Genomic DNA, 13643 nt, shown 5'->3' on the forward strand with positions numbered 1-13643 from the left:
CCAGTTTCACTGAACAAACACACGGCCCTGGCCGTGTTTCAGCGAGCACCAGGGGCAGAGGGCAAAGTTCAGGCCAGCGTGTCTCCCAGGGCTGTCAGAGAATTAAACAGTGAACTCTGAACCCAAAGGGTCAGTCCTGGGCGTGCGGCCCACCGGCGTGGTGTGTTTATCAAACACAGGAGACCTGGACTGAGGTGTTTGTGACCAGATCCCCATGTCTCTCCTGGCCAACGGGGCTCAATTCAAATACAAATGATTTTGCACGCAAAAATAAACACAGAGATACCCTGTAAACTGACTACGCAGCAGAATCGGGGAGAACTGTGCTGTAAAACATCAAGATTGTTTTACAGCACAAATTTAAAAATGTCACTGGGAGTAAGTCATGAACTGTTACATACTGTACTACGTAACTACTACCATCACTAAGGAACGAGACACAACTTTTCGCAGCACAACACAACTTTTCGGCTGTGGAGCTTTTTTTAGAACTGAAAGGTTCTCTTTTGTTTTCCTTTCAGCACGGAATAAATCCTTACCTGTTCCTTTGCAGCCTACGCATGCTGGTGGCAGCTACTGTATTTTCTAACTTCAACTAAGGTAAACGACGTGCTTTTTTTCGACTCACCAAGAGGGGGCGCTGTAACTCCGGTTTCTTCATGCACAAGCGCCGTTCACGGCATATGGTCAGTACTCGTCACAGTTTGCCAAGAAGCCTACATACAATCCAAACAACAGTGGGCAGGCGTGAAGGGAATATAATTTTAAAAACCACAATTAAAAAAAAAAAAGTTTTGGAATTTTACTGTAAATATTTACGCGAATATTATAAATAAGGAAAAATCAACCTTTGGAGAATGCGGGCATCGATCCCGCTACCTCTCGCATGCTAAGCGAGCGCTCTACCATTTGAGCTAATTCCCCACTCGACTATAGTGTCTCCTCCGCTCGGTCATGTTGTTGCAACCCACTTCTTCCAATAAAAACAAATCGAATCTCTAGCCAAAAGGAATTAAATCCGTGCATTTTGTTTCTGACTAAAATGCCATGGCCCTAGTTCTTTCTTGAATACGCTAAGATAGACAATCTGCGAGGATTTGAAAGTGGAAAACCCCTCAAGACGTTTGTTAGGCCCTGCTCCTTCCTAGAGAGCAAAATTGAAACGAGCTGGTACCAATCTTACAATAAAAAAAAAGCGCTGTACTGTAGTTCTGAAAAAGCGTGGCCTGTTTTAACAGTAAATTCGCGCAGGGCAGAAGCGTGCTTGCAGGACGGACATGCTGGTGCCCGTGACGTCATCGCACCTGCGCTCCCCGCTGCGTCCTCGCTAAGCGCCTGATTTCATTTTGCCAGACCAACCCGCTCCTCTGCCCTAGCATCCCGACACCTAATTCATAGAAAAGTTCGGATGTAGCTTATTTTTAACTCTGCTTTGCATTGTAATGAACGTTGTCTTTAACCACGTCTGTTGCTTGTAATTAACGCTGAACGACTCAACCAGAAATGCCCGCGTTTGCATTTTCTTTTATCGGTGCAGCAGGGGGTGTCCGTTTTCAAGAGCTTTACGCGTGGATACCGAAAGGTGACCCAGTCCACATGCCAGCACCTTACAAAACACCACAGACCCCTTTTCACACGAGGTTGGCCTTGAGAGGAGCAACCTGAAAAACTACCAAAAATAATCTGCTGCTCTGGGGGGATTTTGACTCTGAGCTGCGATGCGGCGCATCAATGTCGTGAGATGCTGCGTGTGAGAAAAAGGCATAGCGCAGTCGGGCCCGGAGGACCGTCAGCACTTTCTCCTGCACTGCCAAAAAAAAAAGGGAGAAAAAAAACCTGAGGGGAGGATTAAGAGTAAGAGAGAGAGAGAGGGAGAGGAGCTGAGAGGACAAGAGTGGCGCACTAAAACCTCCCTGCTGCTAGCGCGTTGTGACTGTTCCTGGCCAGCGCCGCGACGAAAATAACTTTTCGCAACCCGCAGAACTTTGTCGTTCATCTTGTATTCTACATCTACAAATTGCACCAGAGGGGATAATGGTAAGTTGTTTGGGGTTTTTTTTCCAGCGGGACGGGGACGGGCTGTAACTGACGCAGGTCTGTTTGCCGCAGGCTCAGCCTGATCACCTTGAGAATGCGGGGCCTCGCCGGAGACGCGCTTGTGCGGCAGCACGCGTGTCAGGAGAGCGGGTGGGCGAAGTCAGAAGTGTGTGTGGGAGGGGAGTGTGTGTGTGTGTGGTGTGGGGCTCTTTAGACGCTTTACATAATGTGCCTCGGAGGCGCGATGTTGTGCCACACGCAGGTTTAAGCGCTGTAAGAGTGGCGCTTTTGGCACGAATACCCTTCTGCAGGGGGGACGGGACGGTAACGCTTACCTTAGCAGCGATTTTGATATCTAACCCTTTTCCCTCCGTCTGCCTGCTGTAATGCACCGTAATTATTCTCTTCTACCACAATCATATTCTGTCGGCATTAAACTACGTAGATCTTGGAGCCCGCCGTGCGCGGTGGTTGGTGGACTTGGAAGAATGTTAGCGCTTTGTTCCAGGCATTAACGCTGGGCCCTGACCTCACTGCGTTGTGTCTTTCTATACCTGACCCCCGGCCCTCACAGGTCTTTCAGAGCCTCAGGTCCACCCCTTCAAAGGGCAGATTTGTGGAACAAAAGAAGACGTTCACCTAGCAACCTTCTCCATCGGTCTGCAGATTGGCGCCCACCTCTGTGTCATGTGTACAGTTGTGCGTATTGTGCCTCTTGTGTTGTAGAGGTGAATTTCCAAGTGGACAAGCCGGGCGGATCGCTCTGCAGGATTGCTGCTCGAACCCTGGTCTCCCTGGGTTCCTCTTGCCCTCCTGCACAAACTCACCAGGGCCTGTTGCACAGGGCTTGCCAATGCTCAGGCACGTGGACAGTGGAGCAGTTTGCGTCATTAGTGACAGCAGAATTAAGACCTAAAGCTCTCCTTGCTTGCAGCCTGGCTAAGCTCTCATTAAAATTCCTGAGGAACAGCTCCAACAGCTGTCAGATTCGCTGGCAATGCCACTGTCGGTTCCCTGCTGTGCCTCGTTCCGATTTCTTTCCTCAAGCCTCCCGTTGCTGCCAGGCCTCACCTGAGTACCTGACCATTAGAGATGGCATGATCACCAGGCCCAGATGACACTTATTTTCAAAGCCAAAGAAAGGCAGGGGACAGTAGGGCCATGAGGAGGCATAAGCACATATAGCAGCATCTGTTCCAGTCAGATCAGGGCTCGAACCTGGGACCACCCTGGACTGATCGGATTTCCAAGACCAGTATTTGCAATGTGGCTCATTCAAGGCCTGATCTAATGTCACTCACAGCATGGACAGGGCAGTGCGCATTTCCATACAAAAGCCCTGACAATTACAAACCAGAAACATAATGGCTTGTCTTCCCCATTTGAATCTTCTGGAAAGCTAGAATCAAGTTCTGGGTTTGAAATTTGCGTTCAGCAGTGTAGTTCTATGTTTTGAGCTCATCCTAGCTAGGTTGACATCATTGCTGCTTATACTGACTTGGCTGTGCTTTTTCTGTTCAGCTGGGGTGGCTGACGGTTACCTGTGTCTTCTTGGCTCTGGCCTTGCCTGTGACGTCACGCCTTGCCGAAGCAGACAAAGGAAGGAGAAAGGTGGTTCACGTTCTGGGTAAGGCAGCGTCCCCCACGCCCTTTTGTTTGCAGACCTTTGCTGAAAAAAAAGCAGAGAAATCGAATCTGGTTAAATCACTGAAGCATGTCCTCCTCGTTTCGTTTCCCAACTCTCCTCCGAGCCACAGCTGGGTGCGTTTGCATGGCAAATATGCACAGGCCTTCAGCAAGCGTGGTTTTCAGTTCCAGCATTCTGGAAGCCAAACAGTCGCTCCCCTGCCCTAACAGCGCCGAAAACTGTCTTCCGTGTAAAATATCCAAGAAAGCTACGTGCAGAAAATGTTGGTATTATCTGTCTCTCCCTGTCTTTGCCTCTGTGCTTTATCATGTGAGTCCTTTTAGGAAGAGGGCAGAAACAACCAGACATCATCCTTCCATGCTGACTGCACGCTCCTCGGTTGCAAATGAAACAGTGCATGCAAAGGAGTTCCTCCAACCCCTCTAACTACTGTAGGTCTGTTCTCATTGTCCAGGCCTGTCGTGAGAGGTGTATTTGCTGCACATGGGGGGGTTTCTTCCCGAAACAATGCTGCTTCTGATCAGCATGCAGCCCACGCCTGCTGCCTCCTTAGCTGTGAAGACAAAGTCTTCGAATTTGGAAATCTCCAGGCTGGCATCTCTGTGGCGGCTGGCACTGGGGCCCGGCCACACTCCTCGGGGGTGCAGCTGAATGCCTTGGTGACAACCAAAACACCAGCTACATGCCAGCTGCCCAGAGAGGGCGGAGAGGTGGCAGCCCGAAAGAGACTCGAGTCGTTTTTGAAACTGTAGTTGGTGTGAGGTTGAATCGGCCCGAGGATGTACTGTATTCATGTCCTGATGCCCTGATATCACAGGAGCTCTGCATGGCCGCATCACAACAAGGTCTGTCATTTTTGAAAAACAGAAGTGTTGATAACGTGTCCAGGGAAACAAAACAAAAGCAACTGCCTTAGTTAATTAGACGCACAGGGATTATAAATACCTTCTCTTTCACAAAACTGGGCATTGCACCACATCAGTCTCTGAGCTCCAAATGTTATCCTGTCTTCCCTGGCATCTAAACAGTGTGCTTGTATTTAGAGAGCATCTAAAATAAAAATGAGTCTCGGCTGCTTCCGGGAGCCTCCAGGTGTCCTGGAGCGCCAAGGCAAAGCCTCCTTTCTCCGACCGGGCGGATGGGACGTGTCCCCTGAGCCGTGCCGCGATTCCCGGTGGCCGCCGCGAACGCGCGGGCCGGTGTTCAGCTCCCGCTGGTTTCTCCCCCTCCCATCAGAGGACGAGAGCGGCGCCGTGGTGGTGCAGACGGCGCCGGGGAAGGTGGTGACCCACCGCGGCGGCTCCATCACCCTGCCGTGCCGCTACCACCACGAGCCGGAGGGGCAGGAGCCCGCCCGCATCCGCATCAAGTGGACCAAGGTGACGGGCGCGCTGCAGTTCGAGGACGTGTTCGTGGCGCTGGGGCGGCAGCAGCGGACGTTCGGCGGCTACCGCGGCCGGGTGTCCCGGCAGGGGTCGGGCCTGGGGGACGCGTCGGTGGTCATCCACAACGTGACGCTGCAGGACTACGGCCGCTACGAATGCGAGGTGACGGATGACATGGAGGACGACACCGGGTTCGTCAACCTTGACCTGGAAGGTCAGAGTTCGGGGGAACAGTCAGCAGGGGGGTGGGGGGGTGGGTGATGGGGTCCAACTGACTTGTAGTAGGACCTTGGGTTCACCTAGAAGGTCAAAGGTCAGGTGATCAAGCAGCATCATGGGAGACAACTTAGGGCATGGTTGGGAGGTGACGGATGACATGGAGGACGACACCCGGTTCGTCAACCTTGACCTGGAAGGTCAGAGTTCGGGGGAACAGTCAGCAGGGGGGTGGGTGATGGGGTCCAACTGACTTGTAGTAGGACCTTGGGTTCACCTAGAAGGTCAAAGGTCAGGTGATCAAGCAGCATCATGGGAGACAACTTAGGACATGGTTGGGCTCGCCTGCCTCGATCTCGTGGGTCAGAGGTCAGGGGATCACTGGTGTGCAGGATTTGCTTCCACTATGCAGTGCAGATTGCGTCACGCACCCATTAGCAAACATACTCCCAGAGCAATACTAAATGCGTGTTTCCAGCTACAAGAGATCAGGGGTTCACCCATGCATTTGCCTAAACAGAAGCAATTTCTTTCCGTGAATTGAATTAGCACAAAACGATTCTGTATAACTCAAAAAGATGAATTTACTGAAATCAGAACTGCCCGTTCATTAAAAAGAGCTTCAGCCTCAACCGGTATCCGAGGACTTGAAATTGGAAGTACCTATTCAAATTCCTCTAACCTTCTTCCAGTAGTGCTCACAGCCCATTCAGCAGCTCTCCCGGCCCCCCACGCTCATGGTGATCCCACTGCACTTCTGTCCACAGGGGTGGTGTTCCCTTATCACCCTCGGCTGGGCCGCTACAAGATGAACTTCCACGAGGCGCAGGAGGTGTGCGGGCAGCAAGACGCCATCTTGGCGTCCTACGGGCAGCTGCACGCCGCCTGGCTGGAGGGGCTGGACTGGTGCAACGCCGGCTGGCTGGAAGACGGCTCCGTGCAGTACCCCATCTCCCAGCCCCGGGACCAGTGCGGGCGCAAGGAGACCCCCGCCGGGGTGAGGAACTACGGCTACCGCCACAAGGAGGACGAGCGCTACGACGCCTTCTGCTTCACCTCCAACCTGAACGGTGAGCTGTGGGCTGGGGCACGGCCAGGGCTGGCCCAGGGGAGGGTTCGCGAGGAACGGCCACACCCAAGAATCACATGCGTTGAAAGGGCTATAGAGCCCTTTGAACACAGTGAGTTGGGCTGAACCCACTTGGCTGAGGGCTGACCCCCTGGCCAGAGGACAAGGAGGCTGGGACCCCCCCCGGTGGAGGGGTCAGAGGTCAAGTTGGAGGTAGAGGAGGGATGCAAAAAGATATGTGCGAGGGAGCGAAGGGGATTGCATGTAGCATTTAGTGCTTTTTAGGTGAGAAACTGACATCTGGGATGATTATAAATTACTGATGACTGAGGCTCATTGAACTTGGCTGCTGTTTATAACTTCCGTTAGAAACTTCATTAAGAGTCTGTGAACCGCTAAGCGGTTTTCAAATGCCCGCAAGAATTACTCCAGATGATAAAGTACCAGGTGTACTGCAAATCAGGTCAGTGGTGTTATCGAAGTGTGGGAAAGAGGGAGCCGCACGAAGAAAAACAGCGGTGTGTTATTTCAGCCCTGAATTTCGCCTTTTCTTTTTCCGCTCCACTGAGGAGCAGAGAATGTTTCTTTAGAAGCTCCTCCCTTGCGCGCTATTGCAGGAAAGTCCGGGATGTGGAATACGCCCAGCCTGAACCACGGAGAACGATACAGCTGCTGACCAGCTGCGAGATTATTTATTTTGCTCAACGGCCCGCAGAGAGATGCTGGACGATATTCCACGCGAACAGGTGGCAGTAATAGAAACAAACAGAAAATCAATAGCAGAATTCAGCACCATACGTGGAGTTCAATCTGAGACGGTGCTCAGCTGCTTGCTGTTCTCTGGAATTCGTTCTAGATTTCAATGGATGTGTATGACAGGGACATGCACATGGTTTTCGGTGTCTGCTCAGATTACTGCACAAAAAGGTATCAGGATCTGCCCTGCAGAGCTTTGAGGCTTCAGGTCTATATCCCTGGCCAATGTCTCCCTCAGCTGACCGCAGTGCCCTGGGTGGTCACCCTGGTCACCTTTGTGTAAGGCCAGTCCTGTTCACTGTGTGGACTGATTTCCAGCTGGACACACTGGCCAGGGATGAAGAGCTGAAATCTCAAAGCTCTGCAGTGTAGGCCCCGATACCTTTTCATGTGGGCAGGTGACTCCCTCCTATAGTAAAATACTGAGCCTTTATCATTTAGCACCCTGTGGTCAAGTACATATTTGTTCTTCACCTTGAATAACGTTGTCATTGGTTTATATACTGTATTTCAGATTAAGAGGTTGGTTAAGTGGAGTGCAAATATGAAATCAGGTTGGAGTGGAAGTGTGCAGCTGGGTTTTTCTCCCAGATCATGTAGTGCTGGGTCATCATGTCTCGGATTCTAAGAAGGAGGACACTACTCACTGCGTCTGTCAGCAAGGAGGAGGGTGACAAGATACAGGTTCGCCCAGGTAACCTATCTTCCCTGAGGTCAGCCAGGACAGCTTCGCCCCGCCAAAAGACTGGCTCCTCTGCTGGGACGGAGCCCTCCACTGTCAAGATCTTTGAAAGAGGGGCAGTGTCACTCAGACACAGTTGATTTAGACCTGAGCCCTGAGACTCATGCGCCTGTCAGGATGTGTAGTTCTGTCAGACAACGCTGAGATTAAACCTCCATCACACAACGGCATTAGAGGAGTCAGACACCCTGTACATCTTCTTGCAGCGAGCCCAGAAAGATGAGATTTTTTTGTCGATCGCGGTACTGTTGAAATGTCTCTTGTCAACTCCCTGATATACCAAAATCGGCATATTTCAGTAATCCAGGCCCCTAAATTTAAATGTAAACGTCCATGCAATTAGGAGCTGCCAGAGCGTATCCTGATGCCCAAGTGTGGCTCCTCTCTCTTCCAGGCAAAGTGTATTTCCTGAAGAGACACAAGAAGCTGAGCTACGCAGAGGCAGTCAAGGCCTGCCAGCGGGATGGCTCCACCATCGCCAAGGCGGGCCAGCTCTACGCCGCCTGGAAGATCCAGCTGCTGGACAGATGTGAGGCCGGCTGGCTGGAGGACGGAAGCATCCGCTACCCCATCGTCAATCCGCGGAGGCGCTGCGGGGGCTCCGCGCCGGGGGTGCGCACGCTGGGCTTCCCGGATAAGAAGTACCGCCTGTACGGGGCCTACTGCTTTCGCCAGGACTCCGAGGGTCCCGACGGCACGGCCGAGGGCCAGGAGAAGAGCAACAGCACCACAGGCAAGAGCCCGGCGGGGCTCTGAAGCCCGGGAGGAGGAGGTGCGACTCTGGGGGAGCACTGCTGCACGGCACCAGTGCGCCCCCAAGACTTGCTCCCCCCAAAAAATGACTGACAAGGTGATCCGCAGCACTTCGACCGGTACGAAGCTGTCTGCCTTTCAGAAAGGGGATGTCAGTCATCTTCGGCGCAAGTCTCGAGTCCTCTTCTGAAAAGGGAAATGAGCTCCTGCTGACGCGGCTCATGAGCAGCAGATAACAAAGAGCTTCGTTAGGTCCATTGTCTACCATCCCAACTGCCTCCACACTGGAAGATCAGCATTTTTCATTACAGTCTCCGTTTTGCTTAGCTTTGCCAGGAAAACCGTCCGCGACGCAGACGCCCCTGTCGGTGACACACTAATTACATTTAGCTTCTTTATTCATATTTCCTAATGAATGCAATGCATTAGTCATGGTTTGTCTCCCTCAGGCCTGGTTATGAGTGAGTGATGAGGGAGGGAAAGCAGCTGATTTTGATCTGGGTCTCTTTGAATTCTAACCAGCTTCATCTGTGCTTTACCGCTGATTTCCTGCTCACGGGAATGGTGGCAGTTTTACTTTGCCTCTGAGGTTTCCATCAGATCACCAGGTTGGGTACAGAACAATTTAAAAGGAGAAGACCACTCATCTGTTGATCACTGGTGATGAAAGCATTCTCCTTTTTAGTGCCCTATGCTTGCATAATATTATCTAGAGTATTTACCAATAATACAATCAGTGGTCAAGTGTTAGGAAACCCTCCAGTCCATCGAATGACTCTCAGTGGCTGGGAGATTTCAGCAGAACAGGAGGCCTCCATCATCTTCCCCAGCCAGAGCAGTCCTAGGTCTCCACCGTGTTCGGTAGCAGCAGGAGTGGTAGATCACACAGATCCAGCCCACACATCTAGACAGGACAGGCCTGAGCTGCAGATGGTTCTGAACCCCCTGGAATTTTGCATGTCAAGCTGCTTGCTTCTCATAGAGGTTCAGCACACCCGACATTGGATGAAGGGGGAAGGTTCCTAATATTTTGACCATTGAGCGTATTATCAAATTGGAACAAGTAAAGGTTTATTCTGTGCAGAAAAGAAAAGAGACGCAACGTTTCGGCTGTGGAGCCTTCTTCAGTTGTTCTGGTTCTTCACACACCTGAAGAAGGCTCCACAGCCGAAACATTGCAGATACCTATTCTTTTCTTTTCAGCGCGGAATAAGCCTTTACTTGTTCCTTTGCAGCCTACGCATGCTGACGCAGCTCCCCTACTTGAACTTGATCTAATAGGATGCATGTTTTGCAATGAATTAGGTCCTAGTGAGATGCAGCATAACCTAAATGAAACTTATATACTCCAGTGTTAACTACTTACTATCTAAAGGACATACAGCTCTCCTTTGTGCTTTTTAATACATTTTGTAAAATGAAAACATCAAACTAAACAAAGTAGTGAGCTAATCAATGAGTATTACTCTTTGATGATCAGAAGCAGTAACCAATACTGTAACAACCTGGTCCCCCCCCTGTGAACTTTCATTTTATTAGTTGAGAAGAGAATGATTTATGATTCAGACTAAAACTATCATCATTTGGACTTAAATTGCAGGGCAGAAGTTCAGCGCAGTCCAGCGGAATTCTCATCTGCTGTAACAATCTGTAGTTGACTAGTGTGGCCTTTTGTATGGGTTAAGGGAGAGGCCACCTCCTTATCTTCTGTGCAACATTCCTCCCTTCTACCGTATGACCTGGGATAAATAATGCGCTGTGCCTCTCCATCGCAATGACTGCATTACATCCATCAACTGATTGTATTTGCAGTGGAATAACATTTCAGCAGTATTAAAGGGGGGGACTGCAGTCCCATTTTCTCAGACTGGTTATTAAATCTTGGTACAAAATAAATTGATTGTCAGTATCGCAAACTTTTGTGAATTCCAAATTCAGCACAAAATTGTGAACTCTGTAAAAGTCCTGTACAGTCGCCATGTTGTCAGGAGTTTGCAAGAATTGTGATGTGAAGCAGCCCTTCCTGCTCACTAGTCCCCGTGATGACTAATGTACTGTGATGTAGGAGCGAATAAGTACAGGTTGTGCAGCAGACATTTCACCACAGAAATTTTCCAACGTGATCTGTATGCAGTGCTAACAAGTAATATTTCTTAGCAAAATTGTCTGGAAGTTGAGAGTAATATTTCTATTGGATTAAAAGAGATTTATTCACAAGCCTGCTTGTTTACAATGTAATAGGGCATCACCTCACCTAAAGTTTTCTTGCCTTGTTCTGAAACGCAGACAATGACAGCAATATGGTGCTGCACATACCTGGAAATTTAGTTTATTTTGTGATGTAAATTGAAGGGCTTCCACATTACTGTGTACATTTTACTTTTATTGTGGTTTAAATTTCATTAAAGTTCCACTCTGGCTGCTGTCACATCTTCCAGGTGGGGCTGCACAGTGGTGTTGGTGGAGGGGAGTCCCCATGACCTGTAAAGCACTTTGAGAGTGGAGTGTCCAGAAAAGCGCTATATAAGTGTAAGCAATTATTAATATTATTATTATTAAAAAATGCACTCATCAATCCTGATTCCTGACCCCAAAATATAAAAACAGAGTTGTGGTTCCCCTTTAAATGCCTTTTACTAACTTAGCCAGAATGACCCTGGGAAACAAATACTAACCTTACAAAGCTCGCTTTTACAGCTGGTCCTCTGATAAACAGTCAGGACTTTGTCGCGGAATAAGATTTGCATGCATCAGCCTCTCTGCCTTCAACAGCACATTTCTGCGTTAGAACAGGGCCTGAGTCCGAGCCCTGAGACCAGCCCTGTGATTGGATGGACTTCCTCACCAACAACACAAGGAGCAAAGGCAGCACAGCTGTTCCATTTCCTCTCAGGCTTGGGATTCATCACGGGGGGGGAAAGGCCAAACACACGTATGCACTGAAATAGTATTAGTCATTAAGAATTGGTGAGACTTCCTTTTTTATGGTGCGTCGTCGAGCCTATACCCACAAATGGGTGAGGGAGAGTCACCTTAGCATTTTCTGCCTGAAAAGATAAATATCTGATTTTCGTTTCTTCAGCTTCTGTTCTTGGAGGAAATGAGATATGGAGAACACCACCCTCCCCACACCCTCCTCCCACATCCCCCTCCACCGTGTTTGAGTGGAGTAAATACGGAGCAATCAAGGTGCAGGGCCTCTCGTTTGCAGGCTTATTCATCAGCTGTCAACAAGGGTCACCTGCCAAGCAAGGCTTCCAATAAAGGAGGGTCTCCTGTCTGCACACGGTGCAGGACGGGTGAGGCGAGCAACAATTTCAACGAGCTAAAGAAAGGATTCGCCGATTCAAAGGAACGAGTCCTTCATCCTGGAGTGGGTCTACTTAATTAATCTAACCCTCTACAGACTCTTTTTCAGGATTTCATTTACTAAAGCGGCTCTTACTGTAGTGATTCACACCCTCCTCACCCGCTGCTCAGTAGAGCCAGTTAACACTTCAGCACTTCAACGGCACCTAGTTTTAGACTGAGCGCACTGCTGTAGAAATCAGCAGAAATCAAAAGTTGAGAAAAACTGTGAAGGCACCCATTCAAAGTTTCCGTTTGTACTATCTCGCAGGGCTGAGGAACACTGTCAATGGAGGCACGGGCAGTCAGCAAAGGGAGACTTCAAAAGCTCTGCTTCCAGGCTCTCCCACACTCCCATCAGAGCCATCTGTACAGCAGGAACAAACAGCATTCGCGTTGTCAATTTCTGCACGGGCACTTAGGATTGCTATTCACGTACGTGTCATGTCACATGCTCTTACCCAGGGAGAATGGTCCCAGAAGCCCAGGCAGCAGAGTCCGAAGCCAAGAAGGGAGAATCTCTGAGAATTTTATCCAAAAATTCTGAAAATCCAAACACGTCATATCATCAGCACTATTGGTATCTATCACATTGCTCGTGACACAGCCTGCGAAAAGCCGTCTGCGATGTCAGCAGCCCAGACTGAGATGGTAGACATCGCTGATGATGGCTTCCTTAATCCATTTGTCAGAACTCCTACGAGAGGGATAACCTGCAGAGATCCATTCCTTTCAAACAATCAAGGTAAAGTGAGGAAAACAAGAGAGAGAACCAGCAGCAAACTGTGATCATAGTATGGTGTGCTTTGAAGCATGTTTGAACACTCCGGGAAAGTAGACTCTGAAGGAAGGAAACAGTTTAAGATGAGATTAAGATAAGTAGAATGAGATGGGATGGATACAGAATCAGTAGAGAATCTGCAGGAACAGTTCAAAGATTTTATGACCGAGGTGCTGAATATATGCATCCCAAGAGCAAGTTGATCAGAGGCTAGAAAGCAGGTTTAATAAATCGATTAAGAAAACTAAACAAAGTAAGGGAGCACCTTGTGGAACGACAGAAACAGAACAGGACGCAGAGACAGAGAAAAGGAGTGTAACAAACTGCAGACACAGAGAGAATAGCTGAAAGAGAATGAAAGCTACAAAATACTGCAGTGGAAGTTAAAATAAATCATCAAAGGTGTTTTCAGTATTGCATCAGGTTAAAAGCATTAAGGGATGGACTCAATGAGGTCTCCCAGGTGCTCACCATCATGCCTCACCTGAGGAAAGATGAAGTTCTGTGCACAAGAGTATAAGATAGGCAGATTGTTGCAACCACTGTTGCAAGGGTTTTAATGAGAGACATGGTATGTAGATTTGGGACCCCAGGGAACATTTCTAGTGACTAAGGAACTCTTTGCACTGGACAAATCATGAAGGAAATGTCTACGGCCTTACAAATACAACAACACCTACACTGCCCGTATCGCCCGCAGTCTGCCGGAGCAGTGGAGAGACAAGCTGGAATCCTGAAAAACAAATTGTATCGATGGCCATGCGGTCCACCACGAAGCAAAAGACTGGCCGCTCACCACGAGGTCCTGATAATCTGTCTGCCCACACAAACTCGAGTCACGTACCCTGTTGGATTAGGAAAATCCCTTGCTCCGATCAAGTGAGAACGGCACCCACTTTGGGAATTTC

At 49.4% G+C, this 13643-nt stretch overlaps 1 protein-coding gene and 1 non-coding gene across 2 annotated transcripts; one reads left to right on the top strand and one right to left on the bottom strand.

Annotated features, from left to right (window-relative positions):
* Positions 1-851: 851 nt before the first annotated feature.
* Positions 852-924, bottom strand: trnaa-agc (transfer RNA alanine (anticodon AGC)). Its single transcript has one exon. It is a non-coding gene; the product is annotated as a tRNA-Ala (tRNA).
* A 409-nt stretch (positions 925-1333) lies between these two features.
* On the top strand, positions 1334-10823 carry hapln4 (hyaluronan and proteoglycan link protein 4). The gene is made up of 5 exons (XM_088622353.1): positions 1334-2037; positions 3559-3664; positions 4922-5284; positions 6054-6356; positions 8248-10823. The coding sequence occupies exons 1-5, from the start codon at positions 2035-2037 to the stop codon at positions 8607-8609; spliced, it is 1137 nt and encodes a 378-aa protein (XP_088478479.1). The 5' UTR covers positions 1334-2034; the 3' UTR covers positions 8610-10823.
* The last annotated feature ends 2820 nt before the right edge of the window (positions 10824-13643 follow it).

The sequence above is a fragment of the Lepisosteus platostomus genome, chromosome 27 (assembly GCF_059453375.1).
Source record: "Lepisosteus platostomus isolate fLepPlt1 chromosome 27, fLepPlt1.hap1, whole genome shotgun sequence".
Lineage (NCBI taxonomy): Eukaryota > Metazoa > Chordata > Actinopteri > Semionotiformes > Lepisosteidae > Lepisosteus > Lepisosteus platostomus.